Raw genomic sequence first — 16,818 nt, forward strand, 5'->3', positions numbered from 1 at the left:
CTCTTAAGAAGAAGGAAACCCGTTTTTCTCATAAATAGCAGAGCCTCAGTTCAGGACATTTTAAGTCATCCTAGCCTTTTTCTTCCCTTTCTTAAAAATCTAACTTTTAACATCTTTTCTCTAAGTTCTGTTTCTAGTGGCTAAAGATCTACCCCAAATTTTAGAACTGCTCAGCAACCAAGGAGGAGGAAAGGGCAGTTTTCCTGTACATATCTTACAGGGTCTGCTGGTGCTATTCTTCCCACAAAAAAAGAAAAATGGGAAAACAGTTCTCATGCTGCAGTGTCTCTTCTTTCTCTCCTCGGGCTCACAGTTAAATACCTTCTCTGTACTCCATCCTCACTCTGCATCGCCATTCCTTGTCCGAATTCTTCATTTCATCCTCATTCTGTTAATGCACAACCCTTCAATTATGTTTTTCTAAGTTTAAGAGTGAAAGTGAAATTTACAGGAATGCTGTTCTCTGATGAACTAGACTCTACACTTCAGAGGATTTGATTCAAGTAAATTTCAGTACATTTCCTTCACATAAAAATGGCTCTGCAAAGGCTGACATGGAGTTGATGCCCGTACACTAAATACTTGTACACTCAAGTTTTCATTTTCGAGCAGTCAAGGTGAAAACCGTGTCTCTCTTTAAAACATGACTAATAGGATGCCACCAATCGAGTAAGTTTCAGTTTTAAGAGTTACAAAAACCCAAGCGCTAAGATACCATAGGATGTCACCTCCCATTTTAAGATGATCACTTTCTAAAAAAACAAAAATAAAACACAGATACAGAAAATGACAAAAAACAAATATATGGCTTAATGGATTATTAGGCAACTGTCCTTGTAACTATCACTCAGGATCAAGAAAGAGAACTTTGCTGGCTACTCCAGAAAACCTTCTATCTGCTCCAGCCAATCACCCCTTCTCTCTCATAAGTAACCACTAGACTGACTCTCACAATAATCTCTTGTATTTTTTTATACTTTCATCACCAAAACAGCCCAGCCACTAGAATAGTCTTGCCTATTAAAATAAAAAAATATCTTAATGCCATTTTAATCTAGGAGTTCCACCTTCACCCCTTTCTTTTCCTTGTAATCTATCTGTGGATGAACTGGGGCCACTTGATCTATACTGTCCACACTCTGAGTTTTGCTGATCTCCTACTTGTACTGCAGCTCAGTATGCTCCTCTTTATTCTGTATCTCTTGCAAAATGGCAACTAGATCCAATGCTTGCTTGATAAGACTTGGGTTCAATCCACTGGCAAGACTACAAATATCCTTGATCAGAAGATACATAATTTCTGGTTGTCCTTTTTGCAACTGTTGTTTTTGTTCATTGTCTACATCCATTAATTCACAGTGGTGGTGGGGATTACAAAACGGTTGTATTTTAATTCTGTCATTTTCTTTTCTTCTTTTTTTTTTTTGAGATGGAGTCTCACTCTGTCGCCCAGGCTGGAGTGCAGTGGCGCGATCTCGGCTTACTGCAACCTCTGCCCCCCGGGTTCAAGGAATTTTCCTGCCTCAGCCTCCCGAGCAGCTGGGACTACAGGCGCATGCCACCACACCCAGCTAATTTTTTGTATTTTAGTAGAGACAGGGTTTCACCATGTTGCCCAGGCTGGTCATGAACTCCTGAACTCAGGCAATCCGCCCGCCTCGGCCTCCCAAAGTGCTCGGATTGCAGGTGTAAACCACTGTGCATTTTATTTTCATTGGTTAGCTGGAATATGTTTATAAAAAGATGTTTCTAGCCAGGTGCGGCGGCTCATGCCTATAATCCTACCACTTTGGGAAGCCAAGGCAAGTGGATCGCTTGGGCCCAGGAGTTCAAGACCAGTCTGGACAACATAAAGAGACTACAGAAAATGAAAAAATTAGCTGGGCATGGTGGTGTTTACCTGTAGTCCCAGTTACTCAGGAGGCTGAGGTGGGAGGATCTCCTGAGTCTAGGAGGTTGAGGCTGCAGTAAGCTGAGGTCGCACCACTGCACTATAGCCTGGGTGACAGAGCAAGACCCTGTCTCAAAAAAATTTTAAAAATTTAAAAAATAAAATGATGTTTCCCCTCCTTTACTACTTGATTACTTCACTGTACAGTTTATATAAGAAAGGCAGGATAAATGCTTTAATTATATTTTTTGCGGTTTTCAAGATAATAAACTGGTTCCTATTATCCTCTAAATCAGTTTGTTTTTAAATATCATTATGAACTTATGAATTTAAACATTTGATAAGTTGCAATAAATTGCAATTTTTTATCTTTATTATTATATTTATTGTCTGGTCAGAGCCTCTTCAAATTGACTCCTAAGTCTTTTTGACATGACCCTAACAATTTTTGCTTCCTTGCTGTCTAGTATGACAAGCATGACTTTTGTTTTGTTTACAGAAATAACTCTTCGACTTCATTTAAAATGATGACTGTATTTGCCCCAAAAAAGGACATATGCAAATTTATTGTGGAGAGTGATGTCCACCTGTATTATATTTTCTCATGATTTCAGCAACACCTTTTCGTACCTTCTGCTGTGTAATTGTGCTACATATTTATTTCCATGTGGACAAATGGTTACGTGTGAAACTGAATTGCTTTTAATCCACTCAACCATTTTTATACACTTTAGAAACATTAATTTAAAACAATTTTGCTGAAAAAAAGAGTTCCTCTATGATGTTAACTCAAAGCAGGACTCCATATAAATAATTACAAAACAGAGGTTTTTATATTGGTAAACATGAAAATGTAGCATGAATATTAGGGTACAAACATGCTAACCACAATCCCTCTGTGGGGGAGAAAAAAAATCAGATTCCTAACTAGTATTTTCCTGAACAATTCTAAACAAGTTAAGGAAAACCTTCTGTTTTACCCAATATGAAGTTATATTTAAAAACAAACAAACACAACACCAACAACCAACCAACCAACGAACCAAAAAACTACCTTACAACCAGCTGAAGTCATAAATATGTTGTTTAGGGCCAGGCGTGGTGGCTCATGCCTGTAATCCCCAGCACTTTGGGAGGCTGAGGTGGGTGGTTCGCTTTTACTCAGCAGTTTGAGACCAGCCTGGGCAACATGACAAAACCCTGTCTCTACTAAAAAATACAAAAATTACCCGGGCATGGTGGTGCGTGCCTGTGATCCCAGCTACTCAGGAGACTAAGGCAGGAGAACTGCTTGAACCCGGGAGGCAGAGGCTGCAGTGAGCTGAGATCGTGCCACTGCACTTCTGCCTGGGCGACAGAGCAGGACTCAGTCTCAAAAAAAGAAAAAAAGAAAAAGAAAACGAAATACCATCATAAGAGGGGTAAGTGCAGGCAAACTTTTATCTTAGAATATTCTATCTCAAACATAATGTCTCTATTACAAGCTGGAAAATATGTTCAAGGGGGAATAGAGCTCCTGAAACCCAAACCAGGTATAGCACTAATTTCAGCCAAGCAGAGCAAAATCTTTCTTGATCTTGTTTTAACAATGGGTCAGGGCACAGTGGCTCACACCTGTAATTCCAGTGCCTTGGGAGGCTGAGGCAGGAGGAGAGCTTGAAGCCAGGAGTTTGAAACCAGCCTAGGCAAAAAAGCAAGAGCCTGTCTCTACCTGACCCCCCACCTCTCCCCGGGAAAACAGTCGGGAATGGTGGCATGTGCCTGTAATCCCAGCTACTTGGGAGGCTGACATGGGCGGATCACTTGAGCTCAGGAGTTCAGCGCTGCAGTGAGCTATGATCAGGCCACTGTACTCCAGCCTGGGTGACAGAGTGAGACCCAGTCTTAAAAGAGAAGAGAAGAGAAAAATGTGAAAATGTGTCTCTTCCATATATCTTAACTGGGTAAATAGAAAATAGAGTTGGAAGCATTTCCTCCTCTGCACTGCCACAGCCTCTCTCACATTTGAAACTGCAGGGCTGGGAAGAATTTTGTGTCTGATGCTCTACTACCCTATGGGCAAGGACTAAATCATTCATCCTTATATCCTCATCACCTAGACCATCCCTGGCACAGTGTATTTAAAGCATGTTTGCTGAAAGATGGGACGAAGGGATAAATAAAGTGTAAAAAACAAAGACTGAGAGGAAGTCTGAGTTTAAGCACTACTGGTCAAAAGCTAGCTGGATGTATCTGGCAGGTGTTGACACTCATACAAAGAAGTGGATGAACTAGACTCAGGCATGCACTGATTTCCCCCAACAATCCTTTATTGTGTATCCTCTATGTGCTAGCCACTGTGCTCATGGCTTGGAGTTTAGCAATGACCAAGTCCCTGCCCTCTTGACGGTCCCACTAAGGTTTCATTTTGTTCCAGTTACCGCTGAAGATTAGGTTATTCTCATCCCAATTATTTGAATGGAATTTGTCCAGTAGTGGGTTTCAAAATGACTCATTGCAAATGCCAGTCAATGTTAGAAATCCAAACAGACAAAAAATTTGTTTGGAAAAAAAAAAACAAACAAACAACCACCTGCATGCCAAAACTCGAAAAAATTCTGAGCTATGTAAGGCAAAACACTAGCTTTCAGAAAAAAAGAGAGAGACTGCAGACCGTATGTTTCATATTTACAATGTTTTCATTGAGGCAATGAATACAAACTATTCTATAAGAGCTATTTATTTGCTCTTATTTATGACAAGCTTAGCTTAAAAAAAGATACACAAATAAATCGTTAGCCGCACTGTCTCATGCAACTCATTTCAATGCATTCAGCAGCAGTCAACCTCTGAATAAATCACTGAGAGCTCAATTTTCAACCTTGATGTTATCTTTAGCATATTAAAACATATTGTACTTCAGACCAATGTAATAAAACAGTAATGGCAAAAGCTTTTAGTGAAACATATTATAATGAGAAAATAAGGAAAAATAGCCATTTTCCTTATTATATTACAGACTAGAATCCTATTAAAATAAATGTCATCATTATACTTGAGTACATAGGTCAAAACGTGTCTTCCAAAACCCAGCGAAAGCCCAAGGATATAGCTGCTGGTCCAGTATTTTCCAACAAGTGTCATGGGGGTGAAGGTGGGAGGCTCCTTGTCTTAGAAAAGGCTATGAAGTACTTGAGCACCATTTCAAAAGCATAACTTATTATTCCTTAATGACTGCCTTGACTGCACTCACCCAGGAGCTGCTGGGAAGGCTAAGCAGAGGAAGCTTTCTTGACAGCTTCTTATGGCTAAAGCTGGAATTTTCCTTTCAAAATAAATGCAATCAAGAAATGAATTATCTGATAAGAGAAAAAGTAAGGAAAAGATAAGTGTCTCTTCAACCAGCTATGTACAAATGTGGATTATGTCACAGCTCTGCTTTCTCCGCCAAAGGTTTAGAGCAGACAGTGACATCTTTCTGATGCAACTGAAATGATCTTAAGATAGAGGCTGCATTTCAGCAAAAGTACCAGACCTTGAAAGAAGACAGGGCATACCTGGCATCATTTGGGAGTAAGTAAACCAGTGCTGATGGTTTATGTTCTAATAAAATAAAATTCTCCCTAAGAATCACACACAAGAAGGGAAAGCACATTTTAAAAGTTCTTCCCATCATAATTTAACATTTGTTCAACAATTAAGAACCTACTAAGTGCCACGCTCTTCTAGAAGATCAGATTGCAGCAAAAAGCAAAGTCCACACTCTCATGAAGTTTACTTTTGATAAAAGACATGGGCAATCAACAATAAATACAGTCATGCACATACACGGATATAAATATGCATGCTATCCAAGTTCTGTCCTCTGAGAGGGCTAGAAGCAGTGACACCCAAGTAGCCATGGGCACATTTAAGTGATCAGAACTTGGTTTCCTTCTTTTTTTTTTTTAAGGCAAAGTCTTCCTCTTTCACCCAGACTAGAGTGCAGTGGCGCAATCTCAGCTCACTGCAACCTCCACCTCCCGGGTTCAAGCAATTCTCTGCCTCAGCCTCCCAAGTAGCTGGAACTACAGGCACCCGCCACCATGCCCGGCTAATTTTTGTGTCTTTTTGTAGAGACAGGGTTTCACTATGTTGGCCAGGCTGGTCTTGAACTCCTGGCCTCAAGAGATCCGCCTGCCTCGGCCTCCCAAAGTGCTGGGATTATAGGCATGAGCCACTGTGCCCGGCCCAGATCCCGGTTCCTAAATACTGTTCTCCACCATAAGGAACCAAGGCTCTTGGGAGAAATGGATGATTCCAGCGCTGGCTTAAGAAAAGGATAAGCTAAATCTGGAACATCATGCTGTGGCAGAAAGGAAGAATCCACAGGACGGAAGCATGTGGAAAAGGCACAAGAACCCACTTGAAACATTTGCTGCTAAATAAATCCAGCACAACTTGATGTTTGGGGAACATAAAAATCAATCATGGTAATGACAAGATATAACCTATAGAATAAAATTAAAACCCAAAATTATACCAAAAAAATTAAATAAATGGGGAAAAAGAAACAATTCTTCCTTATAGAATGCCAATTAGTAAGTTGTAGAAAGAATGAAATTAGAAAATTACCATTTGGTAATTATCATAGTAATAATTATTTTAGATAAGAGCCATAAGTGAAGGTAAAAGTAGGAGGTGAAAATTGGATGAGAATTGATATTTATATAATCCCAAAGTATCTTCTCACCAGACACTTACTGATTACAAAGCGAAAAATGGTAATTTCACAGTGAAGAAGCCTGGCAGGTACCACCTAAACCCAGTGATGAGACAAATGTATTATCATATGATCCTGATGAAATGCACTGGGGAGGACATACGGTCACTTCTATGGTATTCCTGCCAAAAAATGTACAGCCTAAATCTAACTGTGAAGACACATCAGATAAACCCAAATTGAAGCACATCATACAAAGTAAGTGGGTTGTATGCTTCAAAAATACCAAAATCATGGAAAACACAAAGCAAAGCAAAACAAAACAAAAAAACAGGTACTATTCCAGATTAAAGGAGGCTCCAGGGACATAACTACATACTCCACGTGATCCTGGAGGAGATTTTTTTTTTTTTCCCTCTAGAAAGAACATCAGTATAAACTGGTAAAATTTAAAATTTGAACAATGCGCAGAGATTACTTTAATATCTTGATTTTAATAATTTGTATTATGGCTATATATGAGAGCATCGTTGTAGAAAAACACTGTAATATTTAGGGATAAAGGTGCCACACGTCTTCAACTTACTCTCAAATGATTCTGAAAAGAAAATATGAGAGAGAAAGAGAGAAACAAAGGGAAAGATTGAAAATAATAGAGCAGAAAACAGACGTGATAAAATGTGAATATGTGCAACAATGTATGGGAAATTGTGGTATTATTCTTAGAGCTTTTCTCTAAGTCTGAAATTATTTCAAAATTAAAGAAAAAAATAGTGAGACGCATAAGGCACTGCTGGCAGCCCCTGCAGCAGAAGCAGTCCAGGGCTTGGGAGGGAGCACTCTGGGGCCCCAGGGCTCAGCAGTGGCTGGGAGAAGAAGGCTCCTTGCCTTGTCGGTGTGAGGCTCTGAAGTAGGAACTGCAAATGTTTTGTGGGCAAGGGAGTTCTCTGCACGTCTGGTGGGGATGGAGGGAGAGAGAGATAGAAAGACTTTACAGACAGAGATGGGGAAGACTTTCAAATTTTCTGATTGAGAAAGGGAATCCTAGAATTCAAGAGAAAGGAATGTGTTCTCAACCAATCCATGATAGTCACTCTCTCCTCCACCCATTCCAGTTGTGGGCAAAGAGTCATAAAACCCACTAGGGAGTTTATGAGCAAATTGGGAGTTGGTGCCCTTTAGTCACTCTGGCCAAACTCTGCAAATGGCCTCCTCGGGAGCCTTGTTCTGACAAATCCCAGAGAAGCTGTTCTAGGAAGTGACAGACAAATGACTCATTCTGCAAGCAGCACATGGTCCCACGGATGACCATTCCACCTCACTCGGCTGCCCTGAAGAACAGTGTTCAAAGCACTGCATTTGCAGTTCTTTATACAGATAGTCCCTGGCTTACAATGGTTCAACTTTACTAAGGTATGCAAGCAACACCATTCAGTAAAAACCATACTTGATCATTTCCTGGGCTAGCCATATGTGGTACAACACTCTTACATGAGATACTCAACACTTTATTATGAAATTGGCTTTGTGTTGGATGATTTTGCCCAACTGTGGGGTAATGTAAATGTTCTAAGCACATTTAAAGTCCAGGCTAAGCTATGATGGTTGGTGGATTAAGTGTATTAAATGTATTTTTAATTAATGATATTTTCACTTTATGATGGGTTTATCAGCCCATAGCCCCACTGTAAGTCCAGGAGCATGTATATACACACAATGCATTACATTCCACTTACATCTGTGATCAAGTGTGCAAGTGGGCAGCTATATCTCTCTCCCTGCTTGTGTCTTGTTTCAGCTTACTAAACTGGCAATTATAAAGATCTACCTGATTTACAACCTCATTTGACTTACTGAAAATACATCCCTGACTAAAAGACCCCAGGCTCATGTACAAAACAGAAATAAAATAAAGATAACCATTAAAAGGTCCTTTAAAAAACCAGAGCAGATTTTATAAAACCTGTAACCTAGTTAGCTTTCTATCCTGGGCTCCAAATTATGAGGTCAAAAATGATCATGAGAGGTCATGTGACTCACCCCTACCTTCAAAGGCTGTATTTCAATCATTCTGGAAAGATATTTATCTACTATTACTTTAAGTAACTTCCAAGAGAAGGTGCTATTAATTTCTTCAGCAGCCTACTCTATCTTCCTTAAAACTTTTATAGCCAAGAAATTCTTTTGGTTTTAAATTGAATTTCTATTGGGTTTACACCAGTTCGCATTTTCTTTGAGTGCTATAAAATTCTTCCCCTAGTCTCCTCTTCTCTGAGGGAATAACACCAATCCCTTTTCAACTTTATTCAGATGTTTCACCGCACTTCTTAAACCCACTCCAGCAGGGGCAATGCTAAGTGTACAGGAAAGAGAAAATCAAAAACCACGCCCTCAGCACTGCTTTGCCTGGTCACATCCTGGTAGACAGCATTCATCAAGGTTTCAATGTGTTCTGTAGTTTTAAACTACAAGGTAGATTTTAATAACAGTTTTCACTAAAATGGTTTAAAAAAAGACATAGCATTTGAAGATAATGTATTTGTTACCCAGATTGTTTTCTTATGTAGAAGGCCTTAGTGCCAGATCATGCTGTACAAATAAGATGCTACTGAATTTTGAGCTTGAACTTTTACCTGGTAAGTACCAGTTCCTTTTTAATTTTAGGTAGACAATTATTGTGGACAGCAAACATATCAATTTGGAAATTTAGTTTATATCAATACAATTTAATTTATACCATCTAATACATATTATTATATAGGAAACTGTACTACTGGATACAGAGAAGTTGGAAGTATGACACCTCCATCAATAATTATCACAAAAGGGTGAATAGAGTGTGTGATACCATATACAATATGGGACCAATAAATGTATGAGATAAAATTCCAGGAGGTGGGATCAAAAAGCAGAGATACTTGAGCTGGCTTGTAACAATGGGCAGGATTTTGAACAGACAGAGACTAGGAAAGGATTAGGTGATCACTTCAAGGAAGGACTGCATGGACAAAAAAATGGAGGTATAGGACCATGCTCAGACTATTTGAGAAAAAGGAGATTAGTAGATGAAAAAGCCTAAAGGACAGGCTGGAACTAGATGTTGGAAGACATTAAATATTGAGCTAAGGAGTTTGCCTTATTCTGTAGGCATACAGATATGACCAAAAATTTAAGGCTTGAATGGCTGCTATGCACACCAGAAACTATATTTACGGACTACTTATGAATGGAAGACACACAAAACTAGAGAACAAGATAAATGGTTTTGCCCTCAGAAATGATTACAGCTAGGACTCTATAAAAATAAAAATGGTACACTGCATTTGGTAAGATGGCCCTCCTTGGGATTACTGGTTTCGTGGATAACTAGGTCAGGAAAGTATAGATAAGACTAGGGTAATCAATCAATAACTAAAAATATTATCTAAAAATGGAAAAATAATCAAAATTTTTCTTTTAAAAGAATCACATTCTTCAATGTCAATAAATTATATAAATCAGTCAAAACTGCTATTCAGTTATTTTACACTTTAATCAGACATTAATCTTTATAATACCTGACAATATAGATTTAGATTCACTGTATTTCTTCATGGTTTTCTGTGAGAACATTTACATTGTGGTTTTTGCATCTGATATAGCTGACGAACATTGTGCAAGGTCCTAAATTTTCCTCCTTTCAGTTAACAAGCAGATAAACTACAATCTGGTAATCAAGAAGCACCTGGTTCCTAGTGACAGATTTATTTTTATTTATTTATTTTTTTTGAGACAGAGTCTCTCGTTCTGTCGCCCAGGCTGGAGTGCAGTGACACCATCTCAGCTCACTGCAACTTCCACCTCCTGGGTTCAAGTGATTCTCCTGCCTCAGCCTCCCCAGTAGCTGGGAGTACAGGCGTGTGCCACCATGTCCAGCTAATTTTTGTATTTATTTTTCAGTAGAGATGGGGTTTTACCATGTTGGCCAGGATGGTCTCAATCTCTTGATCTTGTGATCCACCTGCCTCGGCCTCCCAAAGTGCGGGATTACAGGCATGAGCCACCACGCCTGGCCAATGACAGATTTTTACATGACCAGAAATGACTATTATCATGGGATATCTGGTCATCATGTTATCTAGATATTTTGAATCAATTCTCCAAATGTACCCCTAACACAACATTTACACATCCAGTATCACATAAACAAGGAAAAAAACAAACTACCAATTTTTAAAAACATTATCCGTGTGCGTACTTTTATATATTATTCTGGTTTTAACAGAGAAGGCTCAGAAGATATGAGTGCATATAAGATAAATATTTCTTGGGAAACCTCTAGATACAAACACTGTATTAATTTCCGTAATAGAAAAGGGAAATTAACAAAACAAGGTAAGAGTTATTTCTACTAGCAAGGCCCAGGACAGGCTGCCTAGAAAATTATTTTTCTAAATGGAAATATACCTTTTCTGCTTTGCACTGTACAAGATTATAGGCAAAATTTTAGAGAGCTGAAAATCCTTTCAAATAATACTTCCTTTAGCTTTAATCATGAATAATTGCCTCTTTTGGTGCTAATGAGCATGAGCACCACAAAATGGAATGTAATTCTGTCGGTTCATTCAGGGTAATGGCTTTGTGCATGAGGCCCGCTGCCGAGAGATCTAGTCTCAATTTCCTAGAGTACAATCACTGAGCAGCAGCACATTTTTCACTTGAGGAAGATGTTCTAACCTATGTAAATATAAATAGAAAACTCATTATCTATTGATAAAAACAACAATGCAGGTTAAATAAAGTTTTATGTGTTACTGTTTCCTGTAACAGCCATCAGCCTCCTGGATCATGAAAGTAAATAAAGTACTTCACTTACTGAAATCAATGAGAAACCGTCCAAATCCTTGCCTTTGGTGCTGGGGCATGATCATTATGCAGGAGACATTATACTTCTGCTGGCAAAGCTTTTCCTGAGGGAAGGAGAAACAGATCAAGTATGTCAGAGCCCTGCTGAAGTGGGCAATTCCCTGCACCTGCCACTGTCCTTGTAAAACTGTCCACTAAAGAAAGCCAATGGGTTAGGTCAGGATCAAGCAGAAAAATCCTACTATATTAATCAATCAAACTATCAACTAACAACAAACCATCGACTCTGGCATGCCTCTCAACTACATCTTTATTCTTGAAAGTAAGTGCCATAAAATATGCATAAAGAATCCAAGGAAATATGAACCAAATAAAACAGAATACAGACAGTATAAAAGAAATGCTTTCCTTGCTCAAATAACTTCAGAGATAGAGAAAATAACATCCCAGGGAGTCACCCAGTGGAGTAAGTTAGGATTTAGCCAGCTATCTTGCTAAATATAATAATAATCTACAACTCTGCAACAGCAATCTGTCTTCTGCCTTTTGGCAAATGCCCCAGTGAAACTAAAACAGTATCTGTGTGGGTAGATGTGCACAAATATATTTCTCCTATGAATAAAAAGTCAATGTAAAAAGCTAGAGAAATAATTAATCTGCATTTCAAACCAGGAAAACAAAACAAAATGAAACAAAAAGACAACAAGAAACCCTAAAGTCTCCAAACAAAGGTTAGACCAAAATACTACCAAACAGTTTGAAACCAGGAGGAAGATTGGATAGAACATGGTAAGAAACAGCTCTTACAGTTAAAGAAGAACTTGCAACTTTCATGGGATGTGGCATCAGGGCAGCATTTTTTTATTCAGAGTACACAGAAGTTGCCAAAACCTACACAGAGATCTGGAAAAGGCTTTTGAGGTCATGGATGCTCTGGCCAAATATAAACCACAAATAAGACTGACCACAAATGGTACCAACCACATCAAAGTTTTACTTCAGAACGCCCAGATCTTTAATGAACCAATTTGAAAGATCACAGGAGATGGTTGTGGAAAAAACCCTACAGGGCAGAATTGAATATTTCTTTGTGAAAAAGATGCATTCCCAACTTTTGCACATTTGTAGTTGTCTATGGAGCCGCTAAAAAATGAGGAGGAAGCAATGTGTGTCAGTTCTCCTAAGAAGATGAATTGTCCCTCACTGGATGTGCACATCAATGGCAAAGGTTCAAGTAATTCGTCTATTTTGCAAAGTTAGACAAATAGGTCACTCTCTCTAAAAAGAAATGTACTCTGGGTTAAGAGAATTCATCCTTGATGCCATTCCCTTCTTTGTCCAGAACCATTTCCACCTTTCAGAGTTTTTTGAGATCCAATATAGTAGTGATCTTTCTTCCCCCGCCTCGCAACTTAACGCGTTACTACAGCTAAATTCTAAGCTATGAATAAAATAACTACTACTTCTTTCCTTTCTGTTTACAGCCATCTATTATGTGCTTGGAAAGTCATATGCATGTAACAATTTGCACTGAACCTTTCTAGGTCATTCCAGCCCTTCTCTGGCTATCCTTGAACTGTCATTCTAATAACCTCTAGAATTTGGTTCAAGAATAGCCCCAAAGGGCCAGAGTCCTCTAGATTCCAACTGACACATGAGAATATGGTTTAGTTTCATCTAGTCTTTTTTTTTTTTTGAGATGGAGTTTTGCTCTGTCGCCAGGCTGGAGTGCAGTGGGGTAATCTCAGCTCACTGCAACCTCTGCCTCCCGGGTTCAAGGGATTCTCCTGTCTCAGCCTCCAGAGTAGCAGGGATTACATGCATGCACCACCACACCCAGCTAATTTTTGTATTTTTAGTAGAGACAGGGTTTCACCATGTTGACCAGGATGGTCTTGATCTCTTGACCTCGTGATCCACCCACCTTGGCCTCCCAAAGTGCCAGGATTACAGGCATGAGCCACCGCACCCAGCCTCATCTAGTCTTTTAACATGGTTATTTTTTAGATTAATTTTTGTTTCACCATACTGCCAAGGCATATTAGTATTCCAAAATAGTAGGAAATAACAGCAGCTGCTGCCGTGCTATAGAAGAAACTGACAAAATGAGAAAAGTTGAGCTAGTTCTGAGTAAAATGTTAGGTACCCTGGGAGGAAGAGAGGCAGAAATTCAAACTTCAAGAATCACCACCAACCCTACACATGGCTGCTACTCAGCGGCCAACACAAGACTCAGGAGCGGTATGGTCAGTGCAGCACGAGGAAGGTGGGCACGGTTAAGCCTATGTTTAAACCCACAGACATTGAAAGAAACACCATTTTCTAACAGGAAGGATGCAACCACTATTCTTTTTAAGTCTCTGGAGAAAAATGATCTCGACAAACCTACATAAAAGGTAAGGTGTTTTATTTATTAATCATATAAATAGATTTCCTATTTGTTGTTTTATTCAGTGTTAATTCTCTATCATCTTTTGAATTTGTAATGTGCAAATTAACTTTCTTCTTTTTCATTTCAAAGCTTTACCAAATATGTGGATTAAAACACTGAGACAGTTTTCCATGAATGCTGTTATTTATTTTTGTTTATGATCTTTGGGTTGACTCTTGAATTTAGGATAGCTATAGTTTGCAAGTACCTTCACATATATTCTATCTTTTGAAACTCCATTAAAATGGCACTTCTATGAAGCATCCCATTTACATTGTGCAAGAGCAGATTCATTAAAATTCAAGTATCACCTAATATAAAAAATGTATCATAAAATAAATAAAAGATAGAGTTTGGACCTTCTACCTAAAAGTCTCATAATTATTGTCTCTATGTACCATCCTGGTAAATTTAACTATTTCCTAGGTGCCTCAGAAAAGTTAAGGTCATTACCTGGTAAACATCTCCAAACTCAGTTATCCTTTATTAAAGGAGCTATTGTTTCTTAGAAGCCTTTGAGCAGAATGTGAGTGAACTGCTCTGAACCACTGAAAAGGACAAGCTACATCCCCTCAATATGTCGATGTTTCCCCCACTCTAATAGCCGGAGATACTCAGGCTTTTTTTTTTTTTTTAAAGACGGAGTCTCACTCGCGATCTCAGCTCACTGCAACCTCCGCCTCCCAGGTTCAAGCGATTCTCCTGCCTCAGCCTCCCAAGCAGCTGGGACTACAGGCGTGTGCCACCAGGCTCAGCTAATTTTTTTGCATTTTTAGTAATTTTTTGCATTCACCATGTTGGCCAGGATGGTCTCTATCTCTTGACCTCATGATCCACCCGCCCTGGCCTCCCAAAGTGCTGGGATTACAGGCATGAGCCACTGTGCCCAGCTGATACTTAGGCTTTCTAAAGGTGAGATTGCTTTAGAACTTAAAACCATAGCACAGAGAATAAGAGACGAAAGTGTAAAACCAGTCGTTTTATCAGCTTGACTGTCCAAATGCCAGCGTCCTAACTCACTGAGATACTGTTGACCACAGAGGGAAGGCAACAAGGAGAAAGGAGAATTCTCTCTTAAATGCTACATTAAACTGAAACCTTCATGTTGACACCACTTAAAGGGAAAACGGAAATAAGCTTACACTGAGAATATCAAAGATGCTAAGTGGTCCACAAGGCAGCAATTAGAATGTCATCAGGACGGCACACAGTGCTGAGGTCCTTCACACACTTACTAGGCACCATGTTTTTTGTTTCCATCTTTTAAAATGAGCTCTGAACAAGAACCTGAGCTTTTCAAAAACACATGTCACTTATTCAAATTACAGTAATGAAAAAGCCCTGTTCAAAGAATTGGGCTCTACCAAAAACATTTTGAAAAAGAAAATGAAGGTCATGCTGGCTCTTGTTTTACCTTAGAGAAGTATCCAACCAGATGACAGCCCTTTTCATCATTTTTTGTAAGGACATAAAAAAGGAATGGCTCGACATCATAATACAACGTTTTGTGGTCCAGGAAGAGCTTGGCTAACAAGCAAAGGTTTTGGCAATAAATTTTGCTCATATTCCCATCAACCTAGCAGAAAGAAACAGACAACATTATTTAACATAAAAATACCACACCATATAAAATTGTTTCTTCTATATGGTATTTCAGAAAGTACATCATTTTATTTCCAAATCTTAAACTGAGAGATTAAAACACTCTATTAAGCAAGTACAGCTTTAACCAGAAAACAGCTGTCACTGGCAAATCAGAATTCCACATTTTCTCTTAAATTAGGGTATATTTGAAGTAGTTAAATTTCTCTTTTAGCTACCAAAGAAGGGCCAAACCACTAGTAAAGGAGTAATTTTTACTTGTAGTTTATTCTGAGCTAAAAATGATAAGGCATGTCCTCTCTCTTTATTTGAACCAAATAAATCTGTATTAAGGAAATATAAACAGATCAAAATACTTCTCAAGTAAGTTAAACTTTGTTGTTTCAAAAGGGTTTCACATAAAACTAAAATTAATGAACTGTATTATTCTGATTCCTCAGAAGTGTGGATTAGCAAAGAGGTTTCCATTTTGGTTTTATCCCAAGCATCACCTTAAATATAATTGGAAAAGATAAAATATCTATGTTGGGAATACTTACAGAGAAAGTGATATGAATTTCAACCTACAATAAGCACCATGATTACAGTCTACTTCTCTTGAAAATAAAAGAATCAAGCTGTGATACTGATGGCTACAGACAGGAGGCTAGGCACAGATGCCAATTTCTTTGATCAAATGTAGTTACTTGTTGAAAATAGAAAACACAGCAGATTCAAGAAGAATTTCCCTAGCACTTTTCTTAAGGGAAATGGGTATTTGCTAACCAGAGCTCTTAAACAACGAACTTGACCATTCTCAGGTCTCCTGTGGACCATACGGGTTCTCATCTTGCACAAATTATTTTTAGATTTCATATAACTATTTCCCTTAGATGAAACCTAGGTCCCATACATAGCAACACAATCAAATTCAGGCAACGGGCACAGAGGATACAATTCTCCCTTTAATTAAAGGAAGTTTTCATATATTTGAGAGTAAGGCCCTTTTGGAAATGGTAGTATATTACAAAAAGGTAAGATGCAGATATACATAACTGTGAACCAGAAAAATAGAGAGATGACAGTGCTGAAGAAAATTCTGATCAGTTGTGAAAGGTGTAAGAGGAATAAAGAAAGGGAAGAAGGCAGGAAAATCGTAATCTATGATTATTCCTCCTTTATTTTATAAGTTTTGTAGGAAACTGCTAGGAGAAAAGTTGCCCAAATGTTACACTCTATTAACTCAGGTTCCAGAATAGGGACCTCAGTACTTATCAAATCCAACTCCTTATTCGTACAAGCGAATTTTAGAGACATGCTTCTGATGTTTCCCCTCTCATCTCTGGATGGTCCAAAAGCACCTGCCCTGAAAGAACAGCCCATTCTTAC

General features: G+C 38.7%; 1 protein-coding gene across 12 annotated transcripts in view; it reads right to left on the bottom strand.

Annotated features, from left to right (window-relative positions):
• KAT6B (lysine acetyltransferase 6B) overlaps positions 1–16,818 on the bottom strand; it is a 203,890-nt gene that overhangs the window by 25,144 nt on the left and 161,928 nt on the right. For all 12 annotated transcript variants that reach the window (XM_077946539.1, XM_015147239.3, XM_077946542.1 and 9 more), the window contains 2 exons: positions 15,263–15,424; positions 11,428–11,521 (listed from right to left, as the gene is read on the bottom strand). In XM_077946539.1, coding sequence (XP_077802665.1) covers positions 11,428–11,521; positions 15,263–15,424 — 256 coding nt within the window. The remainder of the gene's footprint in view (positions 1–11,427; positions 11,522–15,262; positions 15,425–16,818) is intronic.

The sequence above is a fragment of the Macaca mulatta genome, chromosome 9 (assembly GCF_049350105.2).
Source record: "Macaca mulatta isolate MMU2019108-1 chromosome 9, T2T-MMU8v2.0, whole genome shotgun sequence".
In the NCBI taxonomy this organism is placed as follows: domain Eukaryota; kingdom Metazoa; phylum Chordata; class Mammalia; order Primates; family Cercopithecidae; genus Macaca; species Macaca mulatta.